Source organism: Kogia breviceps, chromosome 7, assembly GCF_026419965.1.
Source record: "Kogia breviceps isolate mKogBre1 chromosome 7, mKogBre1 haplotype 1, whole genome shotgun sequence".
Lineage (NCBI taxonomy): Eukaryota > Metazoa > Chordata > Mammalia > Artiodactyla > Physeteridae > Kogia > Kogia breviceps.
Window position 1 is genome coordinate 30,235,709 of NC_081316.1, and position 22,966 is coordinate 30,258,674.

General features: G+C 36.4%; 1 protein-coding gene across 1 annotated transcript in view; it reads left to right on the top strand.

Annotated features, from left to right (window-relative positions):
* KIF18A (kinesin family member 18A) overlaps positions 1 to 22,966 on the top strand; it is an 87,174-nt gene that overhangs the window by 41,639 nt on the left and 22,569 nt on the right. The window contains exon 13 of the mRNA XM_059068613.2: positions 12,231 to 12,466. Within this exon, the coding sequence (XP_058924596.1) occupies positions 12,231 to 12,466 (236 nt within the window). The remainder of the gene's footprint in view (positions 1 to 12,230; positions 12,467 to 22,966) is intronic.

The following is a 22,966-nucleotide window of genomic DNA, read 5'->3' on the forward strand; positions in this document are numbered from 1 at the left end:
GCCGATCAGCACTCACCAGCCCGAGAGGCTTGTCTGCTCATCTGCCGCGGCGGGCGGGGTTGGGAACTGAGCCTCGGGCGGATCCCAGGGAAAGGTCTGGAGTTGGCAGAGCGAAAACAGCCTGAAGGGGTTAGCGCACCACGGCGGGCCGGGAGGGAGTTCGGGAGAAGTCTGGAGCTGCCGAAGAGGCAAGAGACCTTTTCTTCCCTCTTTACCTCCTGCTGCGCGAGGAGAGGGGTTTGAGCGCGCCGCTTAAAGGAGCTCCAGAAAAGGGCGCGGAGCTGCCAAAGAGACAAGAGACTTTTTCTTGCCTCTTCGCTTCCTGGGGCGCGAGGAAAGGGAATTAAGGGCACCACATAAAGGAGCCCCAGAAACGGGCGCGAGCTGCGGCTGTCGGCGCGGACAACAGAGACGGGTGTGGGGCGCTACGGTTGCTGCTGCCGCCACCAAGAGGCCTGTGTGCGAGCGCAGGTCACTCTCCACACCGCCCCTCCCGGGAGCCTGTGCAGCCCGCCAGCGCCGGGGTCCCAGGATCCTGGGACAGCTTCCCCAGGAAAACGCGCGGCGTGCCTCGGGCCGGTGCAGCGTCACGCCAGCCTCTGCCGCCGCGGACTCGCCCCACATCCGTGCCCCCCCACCCACCGCCTGAGTGAGCCAGAGCCCCCGAATCAACTGCTCCGTTAACGCTGCTCCTTTGACCCCGCCCTCTCTGAGCGAAGGGCAGACGCCCTCGGACGACCTGCGCACAGAGGCGGGGCCAGGCCCAGGGCTGAGCCCCAGGAGCTGTGCGAATAAAGAGAGGGGGTGGTCCCTCCCAGCAGCCTCAGAAACAGCAGGTTAAAGCTCCACAGTCAGCTTGAAGTGCCCTGCATCTGTGGAAAACCTGAATAGACAGCGAAATATCCCAGGTTGAGGAAGTGGACTTTGGGAGCAAGATATACTATTATTTTCCCCTTTTTTCTTTTTGTGAGTGTGTATGTGGGTGCTGCTGTGTGAGATTTTGTCTGTGTAGCTTTGTTTTCACCATTTGTCCTGGGGTTAGACCGACCATTTTTTTTTTTTTTCTTTAATAGAAATTTTTCTTCTTAATAATTATCTTGTTATTTTAATAACTGTATTTTACCCTACTTTATTTTGTCTTCTCCCCTTTCTTTCTTCCTTTCTTCCCTCCTTTTCCTATTTCCCTCCTTCCTTCCTTCCTCTCTTCCTTCCTTCCTCCCTTCCTTCCTTTATTCCCTCCTTCCTTCCTCCCTTCCTTTCTTTATTCCCTCCTTCCTTCCTCCCTTCCTTTCTTCCTCCCTCCCTTCCTTCCTTTATTCCCTCCTTCCTTCCTCCCTTCCTTTCTTCCTCCCTCCCTTCCTTTCTTCCTTCCTTCCCTCCCTTCCTCCTTTCTTCCTTCCTTTCTTGACTTTCTACTTTTTTCTCCCTTTTGTTTTGAGCCGTGTGGATTAAAGGCTCTTGGCACTCCAGCCAGGTGTCAAGGCTGTGTCTCTGAGGTGAGAGAACTAACCTCAGGACACTGGTCCACAAGAGACCTCTCAGCTCCACGTAATATCAAACGGCAAAAATCTCCCAGAGATCTCCATCTCAACACCAAGACCCAGATTCACTCAAGGACCAGCAACGAACAGTGCTGGACACCCTATCCCCAACAAAGAGCGAGACAGGTCTACAGCCCCATCCATTAGCAGAGAGGCGGCCTAGAATCACAGTAAGGCTACCGACATCCCCATACACGCCCCCAGACGTGGACCTACCCACCAGGGAGACGGGATCCAGCCTCATCCACCAGAACAGGGGAACTGGTCCCCCCAACCAGGAAACCTGCTCAACCCACTGAACCAACCTCAGCCACTGGGGACAGCCACCAAAAATAGATAGAAATTCGAACCTGCAGCCTGCAAAAGGGAGACCCCAAACACAGAAAGATAAGCAAAATGAGAAGACAGAAAAACACACAGCAGATGAAGGAACAAGATAAAAACACACCAGACCTAACAGATGAAGAGGTAATAGCCAATCTACCTGAAAGAGAATTTAGAATAAGGATGGTGAAGATGATGCAAAATCTTGGAAATAGAATAGACAAATTGCAAGAATCAGTTAACAAGGACCTAGAAGAAATAAAGAGGAAGCAAGTAACGATGAGCAACACAATAAATGAAATGAAAAATACTCTAGACGGGATCAGTAGCAGAATAACTGAGGCAGAAGGACGGATAAGTGACCTGGAAGATAAAATAGTGGAAATAACTACTGCAGAGCAGAAGAAAGAAAAAAGAATGAAAAGAACTGAGGACAGTCTCAGAGATCTCTGGGACAACATTAAACGCACCAACATTCGGATCATAGGGGTCCCAGAAGAAGAAGAGAAAAAGAAAGGGACTGAGAAAATATCTGAAGAGATTATAGTTGAAAACTTCCCTAATATAGGAAAGGAAATAGTCAACCAAGTCCAGGAAGCACAGAGAGTCCCATACAGGATAAACCCAAAGATAAACACGCCGAGACACATAATAATCAAACTGTCAAAAATTAAATACAAAGAAAACATATTAAAAGCAGCAAGGGAAAAACAACAAATAACACACAAGGGAATCCCCATAAGGCTAACATCTGATCTTTCAGCAGAAACTCTACAAGCCAGAAGGGAGTGGCAGGACATATTTAAAGTGATGAAGGAAAAAAACCTACAACCAAGACTACTCTACCCAGCAAGGATCTCATTCAGATTTGATGGAGAAATTAAAACCTTTACAGACAAGCAAAAGCTGAGAGAGTACAGCACCACCAAACCAGCTTTACAACAAATACTAAAGGAACTTCTCTAAGCAAGAAACATAAGAGAAGGAAAAGACCTACAAGAACAACCTGAAACAATTAAGTAAATGGTAATAGGAACGCACATATCAATAATTACCTTAAATGTAAATGGATTAAATGCTCCCACCAAAAGACACAGACTGGCTGAATGGATACAAAAACAAGACCCATATATATGCTGTCTACAAGAGACCCACTTCAGACCTAGGGACACTTACAGGCTGAAAGTGAGGGGATGGAAAAAGATATTCCATGCAAATGGAAATCAGAAGAAAGCTGGAGTAGCAATTCTCATATCAGACAAAATAGACTTTAAAATAAAAACTATTACAAGAGACAAAGAAGGACACTATATAATGATCAAGGGATCGATCCATGAAGAAGATATAACAATTGTAAATATTTATGCACCCAACATAGGCGCACCTCAATACATAAGGCAAATACTAACAGCCATAAAAGGGGAAATCGACAGTAACACAATCATAGTAGGGGACTTTAACACCCCACTTTCACCAATGGACAGATCATCCAAAATGAAAATAAATAAAGAAACACAAGCTTTAAATGATACATTATACAAGATGGATTTACTTGATATTTATAGGACATTCCATCCAAAAACAACAGAATACACATTTTTCTCAAGTGCCCATGGAACATTCTCCAGGATAGATCATATCTTGGGTCACAAATCTAGCCTTGGCAAATTTAAGAAAATTGAAATCGTATCAAGTATCTTTTCTGACCACAACGCTATGAGACTAGATATCAATTACAGGAAAAGATCTGTAAAAAATACAAGCACATGGAGGCTAAACAATACACTACTTAATAACGAAGTGATCACTGAAGAAATCAAAGAGGAAATCAAAAAGTACTTAGAAACAAATGACAATGGAGACACGACGACCCAAAACCTATGGGATACAGCAAAAGCAGTTCTAAGAGGGAAGTTTATAGCAATACAATCATACCTTAAGAAACAGGAAGCAACTCGAATAAACAACTTAACTTTGCACCTAAAGCAATTAGAGAAGGAAGAACAAAAAACCCCCAAATTTAGCAGAAGGAAAGAAATCATAAAGATCATATCAGAAATTAATGAAAAAGAAATGAAGGAAACAATAGCAAAGATCAATAAAAGTAAAAGCTGGTTCTTTGAGAAGATAAATAAAATTGATAAACCATTAGCCAGACTCATCAAGAAAAAAAGGGAGAAGACTCAAATCAATAGAATTAGAAATGAAAAAGGAGATGTAACAACTGACTCTGCAGAAATACAAAAGATTATTAGAGATTACTACAAGCAACTCTATGGCAATAAAATGGACAACCTGGAAGAAATGGACAAATTCTTAGAAATGCACAACCTGCCAAGACTGAACCAGGAAGAAATAGAAAACATGAACAGACCAATCACAAGCACTGAAATTGAAACTGTGATTAAAAATCTTCCAACAAACAAAAGCCCAGGACCAGATGGCTTCACAGGCGAATTCTATCAAACATTTAGAGAAGAGCTAACACCTATCCTTCTGAAACTCTTCCAAAAGATAGCAGAGGTAGGAACACTCCCAAACTCACTCTACGAGGCCACCATCACCCTGATACCAAAACCAGACAAAGACGTCACAAAGAAAGAAAACTATAGGCCAATATCACTGATGAACATAGATGCAAAAATCCTCAACAAAATACTAGCAAACAGAATCCAACAGCACATTAAAAGGATCATACACCATGATCAAGTGGGGTTTATTCCAGGAATGCAAGGATTCTTCAATATACGCAAATCAATCAACGTGATACACCATATCAACAAACTGAAGGAGAAAAACCATATGATCATCTCCATAGATGCAGAGAAAGCTTTTGACAAAATTCAACACCCATTTATGATAAAAACCCTGCAGAAAGTAGGCATAGAGGGAACTTTCCTCAATATAATAAAGGCAATATATGACAAACCCACAGCCAGCATTGTTCTCAATGGTGAAAAACTGAAACCATTTCCACTAAGATCAGGAACAAGACAAGGTTGCCCACTCTCACCACTCTTATTCAACCTAGTTTTGGAAGTTCTAGCCACAGCAATTAGAGAAAATAAAGAAATAAAAGGAATCCAAATAGGAAAAGAAGAAGTAAAGCTGTCACTGTTTGCAGATGACATGATACTATATATAGAGAATACTAAGGATGCTACCAGAAAACTACTAGAACTAATCAATGAATTTGGTAAAGTAGCAGGATACAAAGTTAATGCACAGAAATCTCTGGCATTCTTATACACTAATGATGAAAAATCTGAGAATGAAATTAAGAAAACACTCCCATTTACCATTGCAACAAAAAGAATAAAATATCTAGGAATAAACCTACCTAAGGAGACAAAAGACTTGTATGCAGAAAACTATAAGACACTGATGAAAGAAATTAAAGATGATACAAATAGGTGGAGAAATATACCATGTTCTTGGATTGGAAGAATCAACATAGTGAAAATGACTGTATTACCCAAAGCAATATACAGATTCAATGCAATCCCTATCAAATTGCCACTGGCATTTTTTACAGAACTAGAAAAAAGAATTTCACAATTTGTATGGAAACACAAAAGACCCCGAATAGCCAAAGCAATCTTGAGAACGAAAAATGGAGCTGGAGGAATCAGGCTCCCTGACTTCAGACTATACTACAAGGCCACAGTAATCAAGACAGTATGGTACTGGCACAAAAACAGAAATATAGATCAATGGAACAGGATAGAAAGCCCAGAGATAAACCCACACACATATGGTCACCTTATCTTTGATAAAGGAGGCAAGAATATACATTGGAGAAAAGACAGCCTCTTCAATAAGTGGTGCTGGGAAAACTGGACAGCTACCTGTAGAAGTATGAAATTAGAACACTCCCTAACACCATACACAAAAATAAACTCAAAATGGGTTAAAGACCTAAATGTAAGGCCAGCCACTATCAAACTCTTAGAGGAAAACATAGGCAGAACACTCTATGACATCAATCACAGCAAGATCCTTTTTGACCCATCTCCTAGAGAAATGGAAATAAAAACAAAAATAAACAAATGGGATCTAATGAAACTTAAAAGCTTTTGCACAGCAAAGGATACCATAAACAAGACGAAAAGACAACCCTCAGAATGGGAGAAAATATTTGCAAATGAAGCAACTGACAAAGGATTAATATCCAAAATTTATAAGCAACTCATGCAGCTCAATAACAAAAAAACAAACAACCCAATCCAAAAATGGGCAGAAGAACTAAATAGACATTTCTCCAAAGAAGATATACAGATTGCTAACAAACACATGAAAGAATGCTCAACCTCATTAATCATTAGAGAAATGCAAATCAAAACTACAATGAGATATCATCTCACACCGGTCAGATTGGCCATCATCAAAAACTCTAGAAACAATAAATGCTGGAGAGGGTGTGGAGAAAAGGGAACACTCTTGCACTGCTGGTGGGAATGTAAAATGATACAGCCACTATGGAGAACAGTATGGAGGTTCCTTAAAAAACTACAAATAGAACTACCATATGACCCAGCAATCCCACTACTGGGCATATACCCTGAGAAAACCATAATTCAAAAAGAGTCATGTACCAAAATGTTTATTGCAGCTCTATTTACGATAGCCAGGACATGGAAGCAACCTAAGTGTCCATCAACAGATGAATGGATAAGGAAGATGTGGCACATATATACAATGGAATATTACTCAGCCATAAAAAGAAATGAAACTGAGTTATTTGTAATGAGGTGGATAGACCTGGAATCTGTCATACAGAGTGAAGTAAGTCAGAAGGACAAAAACAAATACCTTATGCTAACACTTATATATGGAATCTAAAAAAAAAAAAAAAAAAATGTCATGAAGAGATTAGTGGTAGGAGGGAATAAAACACAGACCTACTAGAGCATGGACTTGAGGATATGGGGAGGGGGAAGGGTAAGCTGTGACGATGTGAGAGAGTGGCAGGGACATATACACACTACCAAATGTAAATTAGATAGCTAGTGGGAAGCTACAGCATAGCACAGGGAGTTCACCTCTGTACTTAGTGACCACCTAGAGGGGTGGGATAGGGAGGGTGGGAGGGAGGGTGACAAAAGAGGGAAGAGTTATGGAAACATATGTATATGTATAACTGATTCACTTTGTTGTAAAAGAGAAACTAACACACTATTGTAAAACAGTTATACTCAAATAAAGATGTTAAAAAAAAAAAAAAGAATTAATAAAATGGCAGTAAGTACATACCTGTTAATAATTACTTTACATGTAAATGTACTAAATGCTCCAATCGAAAGACAGAGTGGCTGAATGGATATAAAAACAAGCCCCATCTATATGCTGCCTACAAGAGACTCATTTCAGACATAAAGACAATTCACAGACTGAAAGTTAAGGGATGGAAAAACGTATCCCATGCAATGGAAACCAAAAGAAAGCTGGGGTAGCTATACTTATATCAGACAAAATAAGTTTTAAAACAAAGACTGTGGGCTTCCCTGGTGGCGCAGTGGTTGAGAGTCTGCCTGCCGATGCAGGGGACATGGGTTCGTGCCCCGGTCCGGGAAGATCCCACATGCGGCGGAGCAGCTGGGCCCGTGAGCCATGGCTGCTGAGCCTGCGCGTCCGGAGCCTGTGCTCCGCAACGGGAGAGGCCACAACAGTGAGAGGCCCGCATACGGAAGAAAAAAAAAAAAAAAAAAGACTGTAATAAGAGACAAAGTTCGGCATTACATAATGATAAAGGAGGTCAATCCAACAAGAGGATATTTAACATTTGTAAATATTTATGCACCCGACATAAGAGAACCTAAATATATAAAGCAAATATTAACAGACATAATGAGAAATAGACAGCAATACAGTAAGAATAAGGGACTTTAATACCCCACTCACAACAATGGATGGGTCATCCAGACAGAAAATCAATAAGGAAACATCTTCCTTAAACATCATGTTACACTAGACAAACTTTACAGATATATACAGAACATTCCATACAAAAGCCACTGAATATACATTCTTCTAAACTGCACATGTGACATTCTCCAGGATAGATCATATCTTAGGCCACAAAATAAGTCTTAACAGATCTAAGAAAATTGAAATCATAATAAGCATATTTTCTGACCACAGTGGTATAAAACTAGAAATGATTCCAAAAAGAAAACTGGAAAATATACAAATAAGTGATTAAACAACATGCTACTGAACAACCAGTTCATCAAAGAAGAAATCAAAAGCAAAATCAAAAAATAGACAAACAGAAAAATAAGAATAAAGCCCAAAGTTAGTAGTAGGAAGGAAATAGCACAGATTGGAGCAGAAATAAGTGAAATAGAGACTAAAATACAATAGAAAAGATCAATGAAACCAAGAGCTGCTTCTTTGAAAAGATAAAGTTGAAAAACCTTTGTCTAGACTCATGGAGAAAAACAGAGAGAAGGCTCAGATAATTAAAATCAGAAGTGAAAGTGGAGATGTTACAACTGATACTACACAAATACAAAGTATCCTTAGAGACTACTACAATTATATAGCAACAAATTGGACAACCTAGAAATGGATAAATTGCTAGAAATATACAACCTACCGAGACTGAATCATGAAGAAGTAAGAAATCTGAACAGACCAATTACTAGTAAGGAGATTGAATTAGTACTTAAAAACCTTTCTACAAGCAACAGTTCAGGACCAGATGGCTTTACTGGCTAATTCTATCAAACATTCAAACAAAAGTTAATACCAATTCTTCTCAAACTCTTTCAATTAAAAAATAGAAGAGGAGGGAACACTTCCAAACTCGTTTATAGGCTAGCATTACCCTGACACCAAAGCCAGACAAGGATAGAACAAGAGAAGAAAATTTCAGGCTAATATCCCTGATGAACATAGATGCAAAAATCGTCAACAAAATATTAGCAAACCATATTGACCAGTACAATACTTTAAAAGGATCATACACCACAATCAAGTGGGGTTTATTCCAGAGATGCAAGGATGGTTCAGCATCTGCAAATCAATCAGTGTGATAACAAAATGAAGGATAAGGCATCACGTGATCATCTCAATAGATGCAGAAAAAGCATGTGACAAAATTTAATATCCATTTATGATTAAACTTGCAACAAAGTGATTATAGAGGGAACATACCTCAACATAATAAAGACCATATATGACATGCCAACAGCTAACATCATACTCAGTGGTGAAAAGCTGAAAAGCTTTTCCTCTAAGATCAGGAAGAAGATGAAGATGCCCACTCTTGCCACTTTTATTCAACATGTAGACACTACTATATATAAAATAGATAAGTAATAAGAACCTACTGTATATCACAGGAAACTCTGCTCAATATTCTGTAATGACCTACATGGGAAAAGAATCTAAAAAAGAGTGGATATATGTATATGTATAACTCATTCACTTTGCTGTACAGAAGAAACTAACACAACATTGTAAATCAACTATACCCTAATAAAAATAATCCTAAAAAAACAACAACATGGTATTAGAAGTCCCAGCCACAGCAGTCAGACAAGAAAAAGAAATAAAAGGCATCTAAATTCAAAAGGAAGGAGTAAAACTGTCACTTTTGCCAATGACATGATATTATATACAGAAAACTCTGAAGACACAACCAAAAAATTATTAGAATAAACAAATTCAGTAAAGTTGCAACATACAAAAATCAATATACAGAAATCTGTTGTGTTTCTATACACTAATAGCAAACTATCCAAAAGGAAATTGAGAAAACAATTCCATTTACAATTGCACCAAAAAGAATAAAATACCTAGGAATAAATTTAACCAAGGAGGGGAAAGACCTGTACACTGAAAACTATAAGACATTCATGAAAGAAATTGAAGAAGACACAAATAAATGGAAATATATTCCATGCTTATGGATTGGAAGAATTAGTATTGTTACAATGTCCATTCTCCCCAAAGCAATCTACAGATTTAGAACAATCCCTATCAATACTCAATGGCATTTTTCACAGAACTAGAACAAACAATTCTAAAATTTGTGTGGAGCCACAAAAGACTCCAAATAACCAAAGCATTCTTGAGAAAGACAAAGTGTGAGGGACCACACTCCCAATTTAAAACTATACTACAAAGCAGTAGTAATCGAAACAGTATAGTACTGTCACAAAAGCAGACACATAGATCAATGGAACAGAATAGAGAGCCCAGAAATAATCCCATGCATATATGGTCAATTAATTTACAACAAAGGTGCCAAGAATATACAATAGGGAATGGATAGTCTCTTCAATAAATGGTGCTGGGAAAAGTGCACAGCAACAAGCCAAAGAATATCTTACACCATACACAAAATTGTATTAACTCAAAATGGATTAAAAACTTGTACGTAAGATCTGAAACCATAAAACCCTGAGTAGAAAACATAGGCAGGTAAAAATAACTGTCATATAATACAGCAGTTCCACTTCTGGGTATTTATCCAAAGAAAATGAAAACACTAACACAAAAAATAAAGCACACCTGTGTTCATTGCTACAAAAAACAAAAACAAAACCCAAGTTTATAGATAAAGAGAACAGATTATACAGGTTGGTGGTGGGGTGTTGGGGGCAGGGATGGGGAATTGGTCAAGGGAGTCACAAAATACAAACTTCCAGTTATTAAGTAAATCATGGAGATGTAATGTACAGCATGGCAACTGTGGTTAATAATACTGTACTGCATATTTGAAAGTTGCCAAGAAAGTAGATCTTAAAAGTTCTCATCAGAAGAAAAAGAATTCTGTGACAGATGTTAACTAAACTTATTGTGATGATCATTTTGCAATATATGCCAATATCGGGTCCAAAAACTTAAAAATAAATGAATGAATGCATAAATACATACATATATGCACACATACATACATAAATAACGTATGTCCTGGGCCCCTGAGACCACCTCCATGTTTGATAATTTACTAGGATGACTCACAGAACCCATCGTATAGTTGACTCCATAATTATGATTTATTAGAGTGAAAGCATACAAAACAAAATCAGCAAAAGGCAAAGATAAATGGGGCAAAGAACAAAGGAAACTAGTTAGTTGTAAGCTTTCAGTTGTCCTCATCCAGTGGACCCACACAGTTGTGCTTAAGTTCTCCAGAAAAAAGTTGTATGGACCCATGTGAAATGATGTCTACTTTGGAATCTCGTTAGGCTGACACTTAGTGTCCTGGATTTTTATTGGGAGCTGGTTGAATAGGCGCCCTGTGCCTAGCAGGGTGAATCAAAATTCTAGACTTTCCAAAAGGAAAGCAGTTGTAAATAATTGTTTTTATTGACTTTCTGATTAATGATTTTTCCCTACAGTTGTTACCTACTTGGCTTAAATGGTGTACTCCCCAATAGCACCAAAAAGAAAAATGTCACAGACTATTTATTTGTACTGCTATCTAAATATTTAAGATTCTTAGATAATAAAGCAGTTATTTCCTTAAGTGTTAAATTTAGTGCCTATTCTTTTCCCATTGCCCTATTCCTACTTCATATGGTTCTGTTCTTCTGGGTGTTATGAGTCAGCTGGAACACCAGGACTAAGTCATTTCAAGATTATTCATGTTGTTTGATGTCTTCGTTGATATAAAAGTTAGGAACCACTTATAACTTTTTAATTCTGGCATTTCTTTAGTGAACACTCTTCATGGAGGTCTAATACATAAAAAGATGCATTTAGTACTGCTCTGATTGACAGCAATAGGGGAGATTTTGAATCAGAGCCAAGAATCCAATGCCCCATCATTTTCCTTTACCCACCATACTTTTCCACAGTTTTTCCTTTAAATGGCTTTGAAAGCTATTGCTTTAGCTCATGAAGAGCTAACTTCAAGGAAAGTTTGACTTTTGTTCATTTGTTATTTTTTAAATGTTATATAACTAAGTTGAGCTTCATCATTTGACAGTGTATTAATATTTCATTTCAATCTCATACTATTTAATAACAATAACACTATTTTTGATTTGTAAATCACATTATGCTTTGCATAGTTCTGAAAACAATCTCCTGTTGAAAGTAGTGGCTGTCCAGTTGTACCCCACATTATAGAGGAGAAACCTCAGGTAGTGCCTTATCCAAGGTCATAGAAGCAAGTGAAGACTCGCTGAGACTACAGCCTGGTGCTTGTAATTCCCATCCAACATTCTTTCCAATCTATACTTAATGTATTAAGAATATTTGAGGTATTTGATTGAAATATTCTAAAGGAAAATATGTACAGGGAACCATTTTAATCAAATGCTATTACTTTGGATGTTACATAGATCCATAATAATGTATTTAAAATTTAGTATTTATCTCTCTTTTCTTGTCACATTCTGTATGCAGAGTATTGAATGCTTTACTTCCAGCCCTAAGAAAACAGTATTGTGCATTAAAAGAATCTGGCCTGTTAAATGCTACTTTTGAGTCTGACTTCAAAGAAATTGAACATTTGGTAGAGAGGAAGAAAGTGGTGGTTTGGGCTGACCAAACTACTGAACATGCAAAGCAAAATGATCTACCAGGGGTTTCTATTCTTATGACCTTTCCACAACTTGGACCAGTTCAGTCTTCTCCTTCTTGTAAGTACCGCTTTTATTTCATTAAGTAAATAAACATTATTTCTAAGGAGTAGCCTCTGTTATAATATCAATCAACAGAACAGTTAATTTTTTAGTAGGTTTGCTATTTTGTGAAAATGGGAGAATTAACTTCAGAATCATTTAAATTAACCAGTATCTTTCAAAGGTATAAGAATAAGTATGCTTGATGTTCTAAATAATTCTAGCAGTGAAGTTATTTTATTTTACCTTTTTTTGATAAGATAATTTTACTTCCACCCTTCTTTAAAATTTAACCTCTATTAAAGACTGAAGATTATAATTAAGAATATTATATTCTGTAATACATAACAATCTTGTATGTTCTTAAGATCAACTAACAGTGTAGAATTTACTGTTTTTCTGTTGGCAGATCACTTGATGTCTCTGCTCTCATAAACGTGTGCATGAGACATTTGAATTTAAAAACTAACATATAATCTTGGTTTTAAAATATTCAGATTCTATAGCAGTAGAGTGCCCTCTTCAACTTTTCCCAGAACCTCAGTCTTCTGTGCTCTTAGAGATAAATGCCTATTAACAGTTTGGTTATCATTACAGTGTGTGTATAATATTTATATTAGATAATTAACTCATTAGCTTTTTGTTACATTTCACATGAATGCTAGCATATTGTATATATATTAAACTACAACTGTTTTTATTTGTTTAGTTTATTTGAACAGTTTTAGGGTACATACATAAAGAATCTAGCATTTTTTTAATAGTTGTGAGAATTGATGTACCATCATTTACTTAACCATTGTTCTGTTGGTGAACAGTGCGTCAGAGAGCATGCCCATATACAGTAGTCCTCCCGTATCTGCAGTTTCACTTTCCACCATTGCAGTTACTTGCAGTAAGCTGAGGTCCAAAAATGTTAAATGGAAAATTTCAGAAATAAAAACTTTATAAGTTTTAAATTGCACACCATTCTGAGTATCATGATAAAATCTCATGCTGCCCTACTCTGTCCTGCCCAGAATGTGAATCATCTCTTTGTCCATCATATTCTTCCCATTTGTCATTTAGTAGCTATCTTGGTTATCAGATCAACTGTCACAGTATTGTGGTGCTTGTGTTTAAGTAACCCTTATTTTACTTAATAATGGCTCCAAAGTGCAAGAGTAGTGATGCTAGCAATTTGGGTTTGCCATAGAGAAGCCATAAAGAGCTTCCTTTTAAGTGAAAAGGTGAAAATTCTAGACTTAATAAGGAAAGAAAAATAAATCACATGCTGTGGTTGCTAAAATTTATGAGAAGAACGAATATTCTATCCATGAAGTCATGAAGAAGGAAGAAGAAATTCATGTTAGTTTTGCTCTTGGACCTCAAATTGCAAAAGTTATGATCACAATGCATGGTAAGTGCTTAGTTCAGATGGAAAAGGCATTAAATTTGTACAATAAGATATTTTGAGAGAGTGAGTCCACAGTTACAAACTTTTATTACAGTATATTGTTAGAATTGTTCTATTTTATTATTAATTATTGTTGTTAATCTCTTACTGTGCCTAATTTATAAATTACACTTTACCTTAGGTAGATATGTATAGAAAAAAAATAGTAAATATATGGTTCAGTGCTATCTGCAGTTTCAGGTATCCACTGGTAGTCTTGGAATGTTTCCCCCCGTGGATAAGGGGAGACTACTGATTCCCATGTCTGCATGTGTACCAGTTGCCTAGGAACTAATTTGCCGGGTCAGAGGACAAATAATTTTTTTTTTTCTTAAAATGATCTGTCAAACTCTCCAAAAATTTTCTTATACAAATGTTTATGAGATTTTACATTTGTTTATGTCTCATCTTTACCTTAACCCAAAGTAATAACAGCAACAATAAATTAATGTGTATTCTTTTTAAATTTACAACTCTTATTTTTAGTGATTTTAATTCTTTGAAGTTTGTGGAGACTTCTTTAAAGCCCAGCATAGAGTTGGTGTAAATGTTTCAATTATGCTTTTAAAGAATATATTAAGTCAGGTCAAATTGGTTGTGTTCTTCAAATCTTGTTCTTACTGACTTATTTTTTAATTCATGTTCTATCATATACTGAGGTGAACTTTTAAAAACTTCATCTTTTACTGTGGATTTTTCCATTTATATCTGTCTTCTATTGCAATGCTAAAAAATTAACACAAACATATCAACTTAAAATAACACTGATTTATTATCTCAGAGTTCTGTAGATTGGAAGTCCAGCAGGCTCAGTTGGTTACTCAGCCTCAAGTATCACAGGCTGAAATCAAGGTGTCACCTAGTTGGGTCTCCTATCTGGAGATTCTAGGGGAGAACGTGCTTCTAAGCTCATGCTGGTTGTTTGCAGAATTCAGTTCTGTGTGGCTGTAGGGCTGAGGTCCCTGTTTTCTTGTTGGCTATTGGCCAGGCAGCTTGAATTCAGAGCAACTCCAAACTTGCTAAAGTACCTGGCATTGTGCAGGCACTCAGTTTTTAGAGGTCATCCCTATTCCCTAGCATGTGGCCCTCTTCATCACTTCATCTCCTAGCCAACAAAGGCAGGTCAAGTCATTCTCATGCTTCAGATCTCTCTTACCTTCCCTTCTGCCTCATCTCTTCTGCCTACAGTTAGAGAAAGTTTTTGCTTTTAAGTGCTCATATGATTAGATTGAGGCCATCAGATAATCTAAAATAAGCTCTCTATCTTAAATTTCATAACCTCAGTTACTTCTGAAGATGTATGTATCTTACTTATTTTCTTGAAGACTGTTTAGCTGGGTATAGAATTCCAGTTTGGTGTTCTTTTATTTTAGCACTTTAAAGATATCATTTCATTATCTCCTGGATTTTGTTGCTGCTTTTGTAGCCAGCTTTCATTCTAAGTGTTGCTTCTTTGAATATAATCTGACTTCTGGCTTCCTAAAATGTTTTCTCTTTGTCTTTGGGTCTTAGCAGTTTTGCTATATTGTGCCTAAATGTAATTTTATTTCTACCTCTCTTACTTGGGTTCAACAGGACTCTCTGAATTTGTGTCTGCATTATTTTTCAGCAGTTTTGTAAAGTTCTTAACCATTATATCTTCAAATGTTGCTTCTGCCACTTTTATTCTCTTCTCTACTTCTGAGACTCCAATTATATTACATGGTACCTCCTTATTGTCTTACCTATGCCTTTTACTCTCTTCTGCTTTTCATTGTTTTTTCTCTTCCTGGAAATTTCTTTTCACATATTCTGTAGTTTCTCTTTTCAGCTGTGTCAATCGGTTCTTAAATCCATCAAGTTCCCTATCTCAGTTATATTTCAATTCCAGAATTTCCATTTGATTCTTTTTTTATAGTTTACATTTCTTTGCAGAAATTCTCACTGAATACGGTGGTTGAAGTCTGTGCCTGAGAATTCCCAAGCCTAGAACCCACTGTGTCTGTTTCTTTTCTCTTTCTGCTGGATTTCTTTCATGTGCATTTCCTTTAATACATGCTAATTTTTGTGCATCCCACATGTATTTGCAGAATCGTTTGTAGAAATCCTTTGAGGCTTCTGATAACAATATCTTCCTCAGAGAGGATTAATATTTGCTTATTCCAGGCTCCTTTTGGCTTTAGCAGTCTAAAATCATTTCAGTCCAGTTTTAGAGACTGAGATAATTTGAAACTGAACTTCAGCTTCTGTGAGGGCCTGCCTACTCCTAGTTTACCCTGTGGAGTTTAACTGTGCCCCAACTCAAATTGGGGAGGGTTTAGGAAGAACTCCCTTTAGTAGGCACTAAATTCTGGTTCCTGCATCCCAGTCCTACAAAGCTCTCAACAATGTTACTAAGCTGTTCTGCCACCTCCAGCATCAGCAAATAACCTTGAGGGGAAAATAGCTGTAAATGCAGAGATTACTTTCCTGAGCCTTCAACTTTCTCCTGATACCTACCTATAATTCTTCACAATCTTGTAGTTCTCCTCTGCCTTCAAGCCTGTGTTTTTTATATTTTGTTCAGATTTTTTACTTGCCTTCTGTAGAGAGGTTGCTCTGAATTACCTAGGTCTCTTATTATTAGGTTTCCTATACTATATCTTTACATTAATATGACAGGCAAGTTGGGGTTATATGTATATTCTTTTTCTCTTAGTAAAGCATTATCTTCATCAGAAGTGACCTCGTTGAGATCATTAGAAGGAAAACTTAAGATTTTTTTCAGATTCTCTCATACCTTTGGGGCCTTGATTCTTTATTTATAGTGCATTCAAGATGTTGGAGAGGAAATAGAGTTTTAACACCAAGATTAAGAAATACTGACGGGCTTCCCTGGTGGCGCAGTGGTTGAGAATCCGCCTGCCGATGCAGGAGACACGGGTTCGTGCCCTGGTCCGGGAAGATCCCACATGCCGCGGAGCAACTAAGCCCGTGAGCCATGGCCGCTGGGCCTGTGCGTCCGGAGCCTGTGCTCCGCAACGGGAGAGGCCACAACAGTGAGAGGCCCGCATACCGCAAAAAAAAAAAAAAAAAAAAAAAAAGAAATACTGACCACCTGCTATGTGATGATAATTATCCCTTATTTTAAAATCTGTATTTCACTTACAGTGTAATTGCATAGACTATACTTGTCAACAGTAAAACAAAACATTTATTTGGTTCTGAATTCTTTTTCACAACATATTCAAGAGGAAAGATTATTGAGGTTATGTTACCTTTTATAATCATGAACTTTCTTCTGAAAATGTATCAGAAGGCAGGTTTTGTTTTTATTATATTTTGTTCTTACTTTATTATTTTAATATTCAAGTGATTTTATAGGTTAACTATTTGCTTAGTATGTCTTGTTCATTCCATGAATTATGTATGTTATATTCATTATGAAGAGAGTCAAAGATGAATAACAGGGAAGGGGTATAAAGTGAGTGCATTTATAAATGTTTATTTTTCTTAGTCTTAGAATATTGAAGTAGTTCATTTTAAAAAGTATAAATAGTGAAATTTACGCTTGAATTTCTAAAGACATGAAGCAATAGCCAAGTAGCACATATTGCTAAAATTTATCAATAAATAGTCTTAACAAATTTTAGAAGTAAAATTCAACTCAAGCAAAACATGAGTCAAATGTGTCTCATCATCTTAAGCTTATACATGAGCCACTGACTTTTTTCCTATACTCCTGTAATGTCAAGTGGTTTTGTTGTTAAATTTCAAAATTACTAAATACTGTGGGGTTTGAATATTTTATTTCTGGTGCTTTAAAAAGTATTTACTAGATCAGCTACATTCTTTGTATTTAAAACACGCACACTGTGTTTTTAAAAATCTGATGAGATTAACTGTAATTGATATAATCTGTACTCTATTGTTAGGAATTTAGGATGTTTAATAAATTTTCATTATTATAAATAATAGTGTAGTGAGCAAATATATATATTTATCCTGGTGCTCATGCCTGATTACCCCTATGATACATTCCTAGAAGTGCAATTTCTGGCTCAAGAAATGTGCACTTCTTTAAAAGTTTCTAATATATATTGCTAAGTAACTTCTCCCTCTCCTATATGGTTGTACCAATTTTAACTCCCATGAACAGTGTAAGAAAATGAGCTCCTTGATTCTCCAAGTGGGGAGATTGTTAGTAAAGCAGCTGGAATGGCAAACCCGAGCACCAGGAGATGAAAAATGAGGTGCATTTTAGAAACCTTTCCCAATCACACAGTGTACCATCCTCTCGGTTTCCCATGCATGTTTTAGCTGTAGGAAGATTCCCCTGAACCTGGCGATTTGGGATCCATGGAATGGGTACCATGCAGTATTACTTTAAAGGGTCTGCATTTGCTCACCCAACCTCACCAATCCTCTCAGCCCCAAGAGTGTCCAGCCTTATGTCTCATCCAGGTGTGGGTCTAGATGTGGTCAATTCAGGTTGCATCACAGCCCCTGAACGAAGAATTTCTCTCTCTTTCACTGTCTTTTTTATTTTTTTGTAATTTATTTTTATAATGGCGTTTAGCTGATTTTCAATGCTGTGTTTATGCCGCTTTACACCCACTTGATTCACTTACAGAGAGATATCAATAAATACTTTTTAAGATTTAAAAAAAAAAAAAGAAAATTAGCTTCTTTCTCCTTTTAGCTTCACCAGCTGTTGATGTTAAAATATTTTCAATTTTTAGAAATTCATTTTCAAACACACATAGAAATACAAAGAAAACTATAATGAGCCTTATGTACTGTACCTATCACCTAACTTTAAGAATTATCTCATGGCTAGTCTTGAGAACCCCATCTCCTTTCCTCCACCCCATCTATATCTACACTGGATTATTTTGAAGGAAAACTCAGGCAACATATCATTCCTTCTGTTTACATCTTAGTGTCTCTAAAAGAAAACACAGTGCCCTTTTCATAACTAATGCCATCAGTGTTCAAATTTCCTCCATTGTCCCGTAAATGATTTCTTTCTATAGATTTTTTATATCAGTATCCAGACAAGGCCCATACTTTGTCATTGGTTGGGGTGTATCTATTAAATCCTTTTAAATCTGGGGTTCTCTCTCCCTCTTTTGTCTTTGCTAATTACTTATTGATTCTTTGCCACTTTAATAGTCATAAATATTATCTTCTTTCCATTTTTCCTTTGTTTGCTAGTATACTTGAGTGTATTTTTTTCCATCTATTTAAGGATATATTTTCTGTGAATGACCTAGCCATCATTTGAACATTTTTTTTTCACATAGTCAGGCATAGCAAAAATTGTTACTTATTTACAAGAGCTTAAGATATGGATATTTATTTATTCATTCAGTAATATTTATTGAACTTTTACTGTGTGCTAGGCACTTATCTGATGGTAAGGATACATCAAAGTACAAAGGCAGATCATGTAGAGCCTTGTAGGTCATTATAAGAACATAGGCTTTTACTCTGAACTAAATGGAACTATGGCATGATCTAAGCAGAGAAGTAACATATCTTAGTCATGTATTTATAAGATCCCTCTGGTTTCTGTGTTGAGAATAAATTGTCATATGGCAAGGGTTGAAACTTAAGACACCACTGCAATAACCCAAGTAAAAGATGGTGGTAGCTCGACCAGGTTGGTAGCAGTGGAGTTGGTGAGAAGTGGTCAGATTCTAATATATTTTGAAGGTAGAGCCAGCAGGGTTTCCTGACAAATTGGATTTAGGGTGTGAGAGAAAGAAAGGGCAAAGTTGACTAAGATTTCTGAACTCCACAACTGAAGGAATCCAGTCACCTTAAAAAAGATGATAAAGCAGGTTTATAGTGGAGAGGTGACAGAAGATTAGGAGTTCAATTTGGAACATTTTAAATTTGTCTCAGATACATCCAAGTGGAGATATCATGTAAGCAGTTGGATATAAGAATCTGGAGTTTAGAAGTCTGAACTGAAAGATAAATTTGAGAATTGTTAACATTTAGATGATATTTAAAGCCATAGGACTAGATGAGATCATCAAAGGATATTAACTCTTTCCTGTAAGATACATGTTGCAAGTATATTCTTCAAGTTTATCATTTACTGTTAACTTTGTTTGAGATGTCCTTTTTAATACTGAAATTTTAAACTTTTATCTAATAAAATAGCTTCATTTGTTTTTTTTCTCCCCCTGCCTTTGGAATTATTCCTCAAAAGGCCTTTTCACCCATAAGTTTTTTATTTTTGGCTTCCATTTACTCCAAATTTATTTTGACATAAGATAACAGGCAAAACTCTAACTTAATTTTTTTCCAAAGAGCTAGTCATTCTTGTATAATATATTGACAGTCTATCCTTATGGCACCATTAATTTACATACAGTAAGTAGTCATAGGTAATTCTGTTTATTGGATTTTTATCTTATTCTTTTGCCTATTTGTCTATCCTAGAGCTAGTAACTATTATTTTAAAAACTAATAGTTTATAGTATTTTTTGACATACAGCGGTGCTGGTCCCCTTTTTTTATTCTTTGTTTTTAAAGTGTCCCTGACTAAGAAATGTCTGTCAGAATCATTTTTTTCTGATTCCAAGGAAGTAAAATCTTTTTTAAAAATTTGTAAATTAATTTTGTCTTCACATTTTCCTACTGTCAAATATTCTCACTCTAGAATAGTTTGCCTCTCCATATGCATACCCTCTTGTATGTTCCTCAGCAAAATTTTAGAATTTTCTTCATATATGTCTTATACATTTGTTTTTATATTTTTGTTATATGGACTAATTTTATTTTTCTGATATTAACAAGCCTATATTACTTCTTATTCACAAAGAAATTAACTTTTTAAATTTTGTTAATTTTAATACTTTACCAATGTCAGTACTTAATTTTGGGATAGATATCTATTTGACTTAAAATCTTTGCCTCCAAACTACATGTCTGTTGACTTGGAGTAAAACATGCACCTATTTTGGGTCTGGAAAACAGAGAAAGCACTCACTGAGTGCCATGCAGGGTGGGGATGCCGGCAGCAGGGTTTAATTATGGAACTGATAAAATTTCTGACATTAAATGAAAAGTCAAGATTTCCTCATTATCCATCTGGAAACTCACATTTAGTAATATTTCTGTCTCTAACCTTTCCTTTTCTTAAATTTTGCACCCCATGTCAGTGATTTTATCTTGGAGTACAATAAAAGATACTAGTAGAACCAGTTTCTTATAGTACAGATATTCTGATTGAATATAGGGTTCTTATGTAAGTTTGTTTCCCCTGTAATTACTTGAAAACAAAGATGTTTCACTTTATAAAAAAGATCTCTATACTCATTCCTCATATAATAAATATGAAGCAGCAAAATGCTTATAAACTAAATCTTTCATATATCTTCCCATTTGACAACAAAATTTAATCAGTGCCAGTAGACAATGAAAGTCTTTTTTGAAGCCCTAAATACATTTCGTTTGGCCCTTAGTCTCCTTGTACACAAGGCATTGTTCAGTTATTCACCTGTAACTGCAAATATTACTGTAAATTAAAAGGTTCTTTGCATTGTCTTTTTCTTTTTTCCCATCTTACATAAGCATGAATACTAGGAAAATGAGACTGAGAGGAAAACATGGTATCTGCTATTTCCCACAGAGACAGGTTTCAAAAGGTTATGGTTGATTTATTACTCAGAGTGCTGGATTAATTTAAAGGACTATAACAGTTCTTAAAATGTATTGTCTCTTTGTGATATTCGTAAATAGCTGATATTATCTCTGTAGGCATTAATTACTACAATAACCACAATAGTGTCTTATGAATACATTACAAAATGTTTATTAGTTTGGTTAATTCGCTAGAACCTTAAGGTTATATATCTTTTAAATACTTAAAATTCATTCACCTGTACATTTGCATCTTCGAATTCCGTGAGTCACAAGGCTGTTAAAAAGAATCCAGATTTATGATTAGTACAGTAATTGTATCGATCACTTGTAGCCTAGAAGTGTTTATTGAAATGCATATATTAATATTTGATTTCACTTTAGAACTTTGCCAACTAATTTTAATTTAGCATACTTTCCCAAAATACTTGCTCACGTACATATTAACATGAGTGCTAGCAAAAGAAAAATCCTTGCCATCATTTTGTACCAAACCTCAATTAGATCTAATCCCATTCATCAGTGTCTCCCTGTCATGAACCCTATTTTGCAGCCTGTGACTCATGTTTGCTAAATAGTGCATTCTGCTTTTTACACTAACGTACAGCTCTGTAAATCTTTTAACATTTGCAGTCTTAAGCTTTTGATAAATTAGTTCCCTTGGGTAAAATCATTCAGGACACATGATATGGCACATCAAAAGATGACCCCAGAAGGCCTGCCCATTTTTTAAGAGAGGGATTTTTAACTCATTAGTGATAAATTATCTAGTCTCTCTATTTAGAGGAACCATCTGTAGAATATTTCAACAAGCTGAAAAATAAATATAGAGCCCTCCTACCTAAGAAAACACATGAAATTGCCAGTTAGTACTTGTGTTTTAGAGATTTATTTAAACAGAGAATAGAGTGATGATTCTTAATTCAGTTTATTTTAAAACATTTTGAGAAGATTTGATGTAAGAAATGAATAATTATAGTGATATCTAGAGTAGTTTCCATTTCTCACCTCTCCCCCTCTACAATCTACTCTTCACCCTAAAATGATCTTCCTAGCAAAGTGCAGACCCCTTACTTAGAAGAACCTTTAAATGCTTTCCCAGTCCCATGCAGACTTACTTCCCTATGGTACTCTGTGTCCCAACCTCCTCTTAAACATGCTTTCATTTTCTTGCCTCTACAGTTTCCAGGCTTTTCCCTCGATCTTGAGTGCTACTTCCTCTCCATCCCACATCCTAGCCTATTAAGATCCTTATCCTCATTGACAGTCCAATTTAGATACTGCCTTCTTTAGAAACCTTCCCATTAATGAGTCCTCCCCACTTTGCCTGCACACACTCTTTTACATTTCCATTATATTTTTTATTCCATTGTTATAGCAATTAACGTATCTTACCTTCCCTCTCCCCAACAAACTATAACTTCATTGACAGTCGAAAACAGTTTTTTCATCATTTTTAGGTTTAT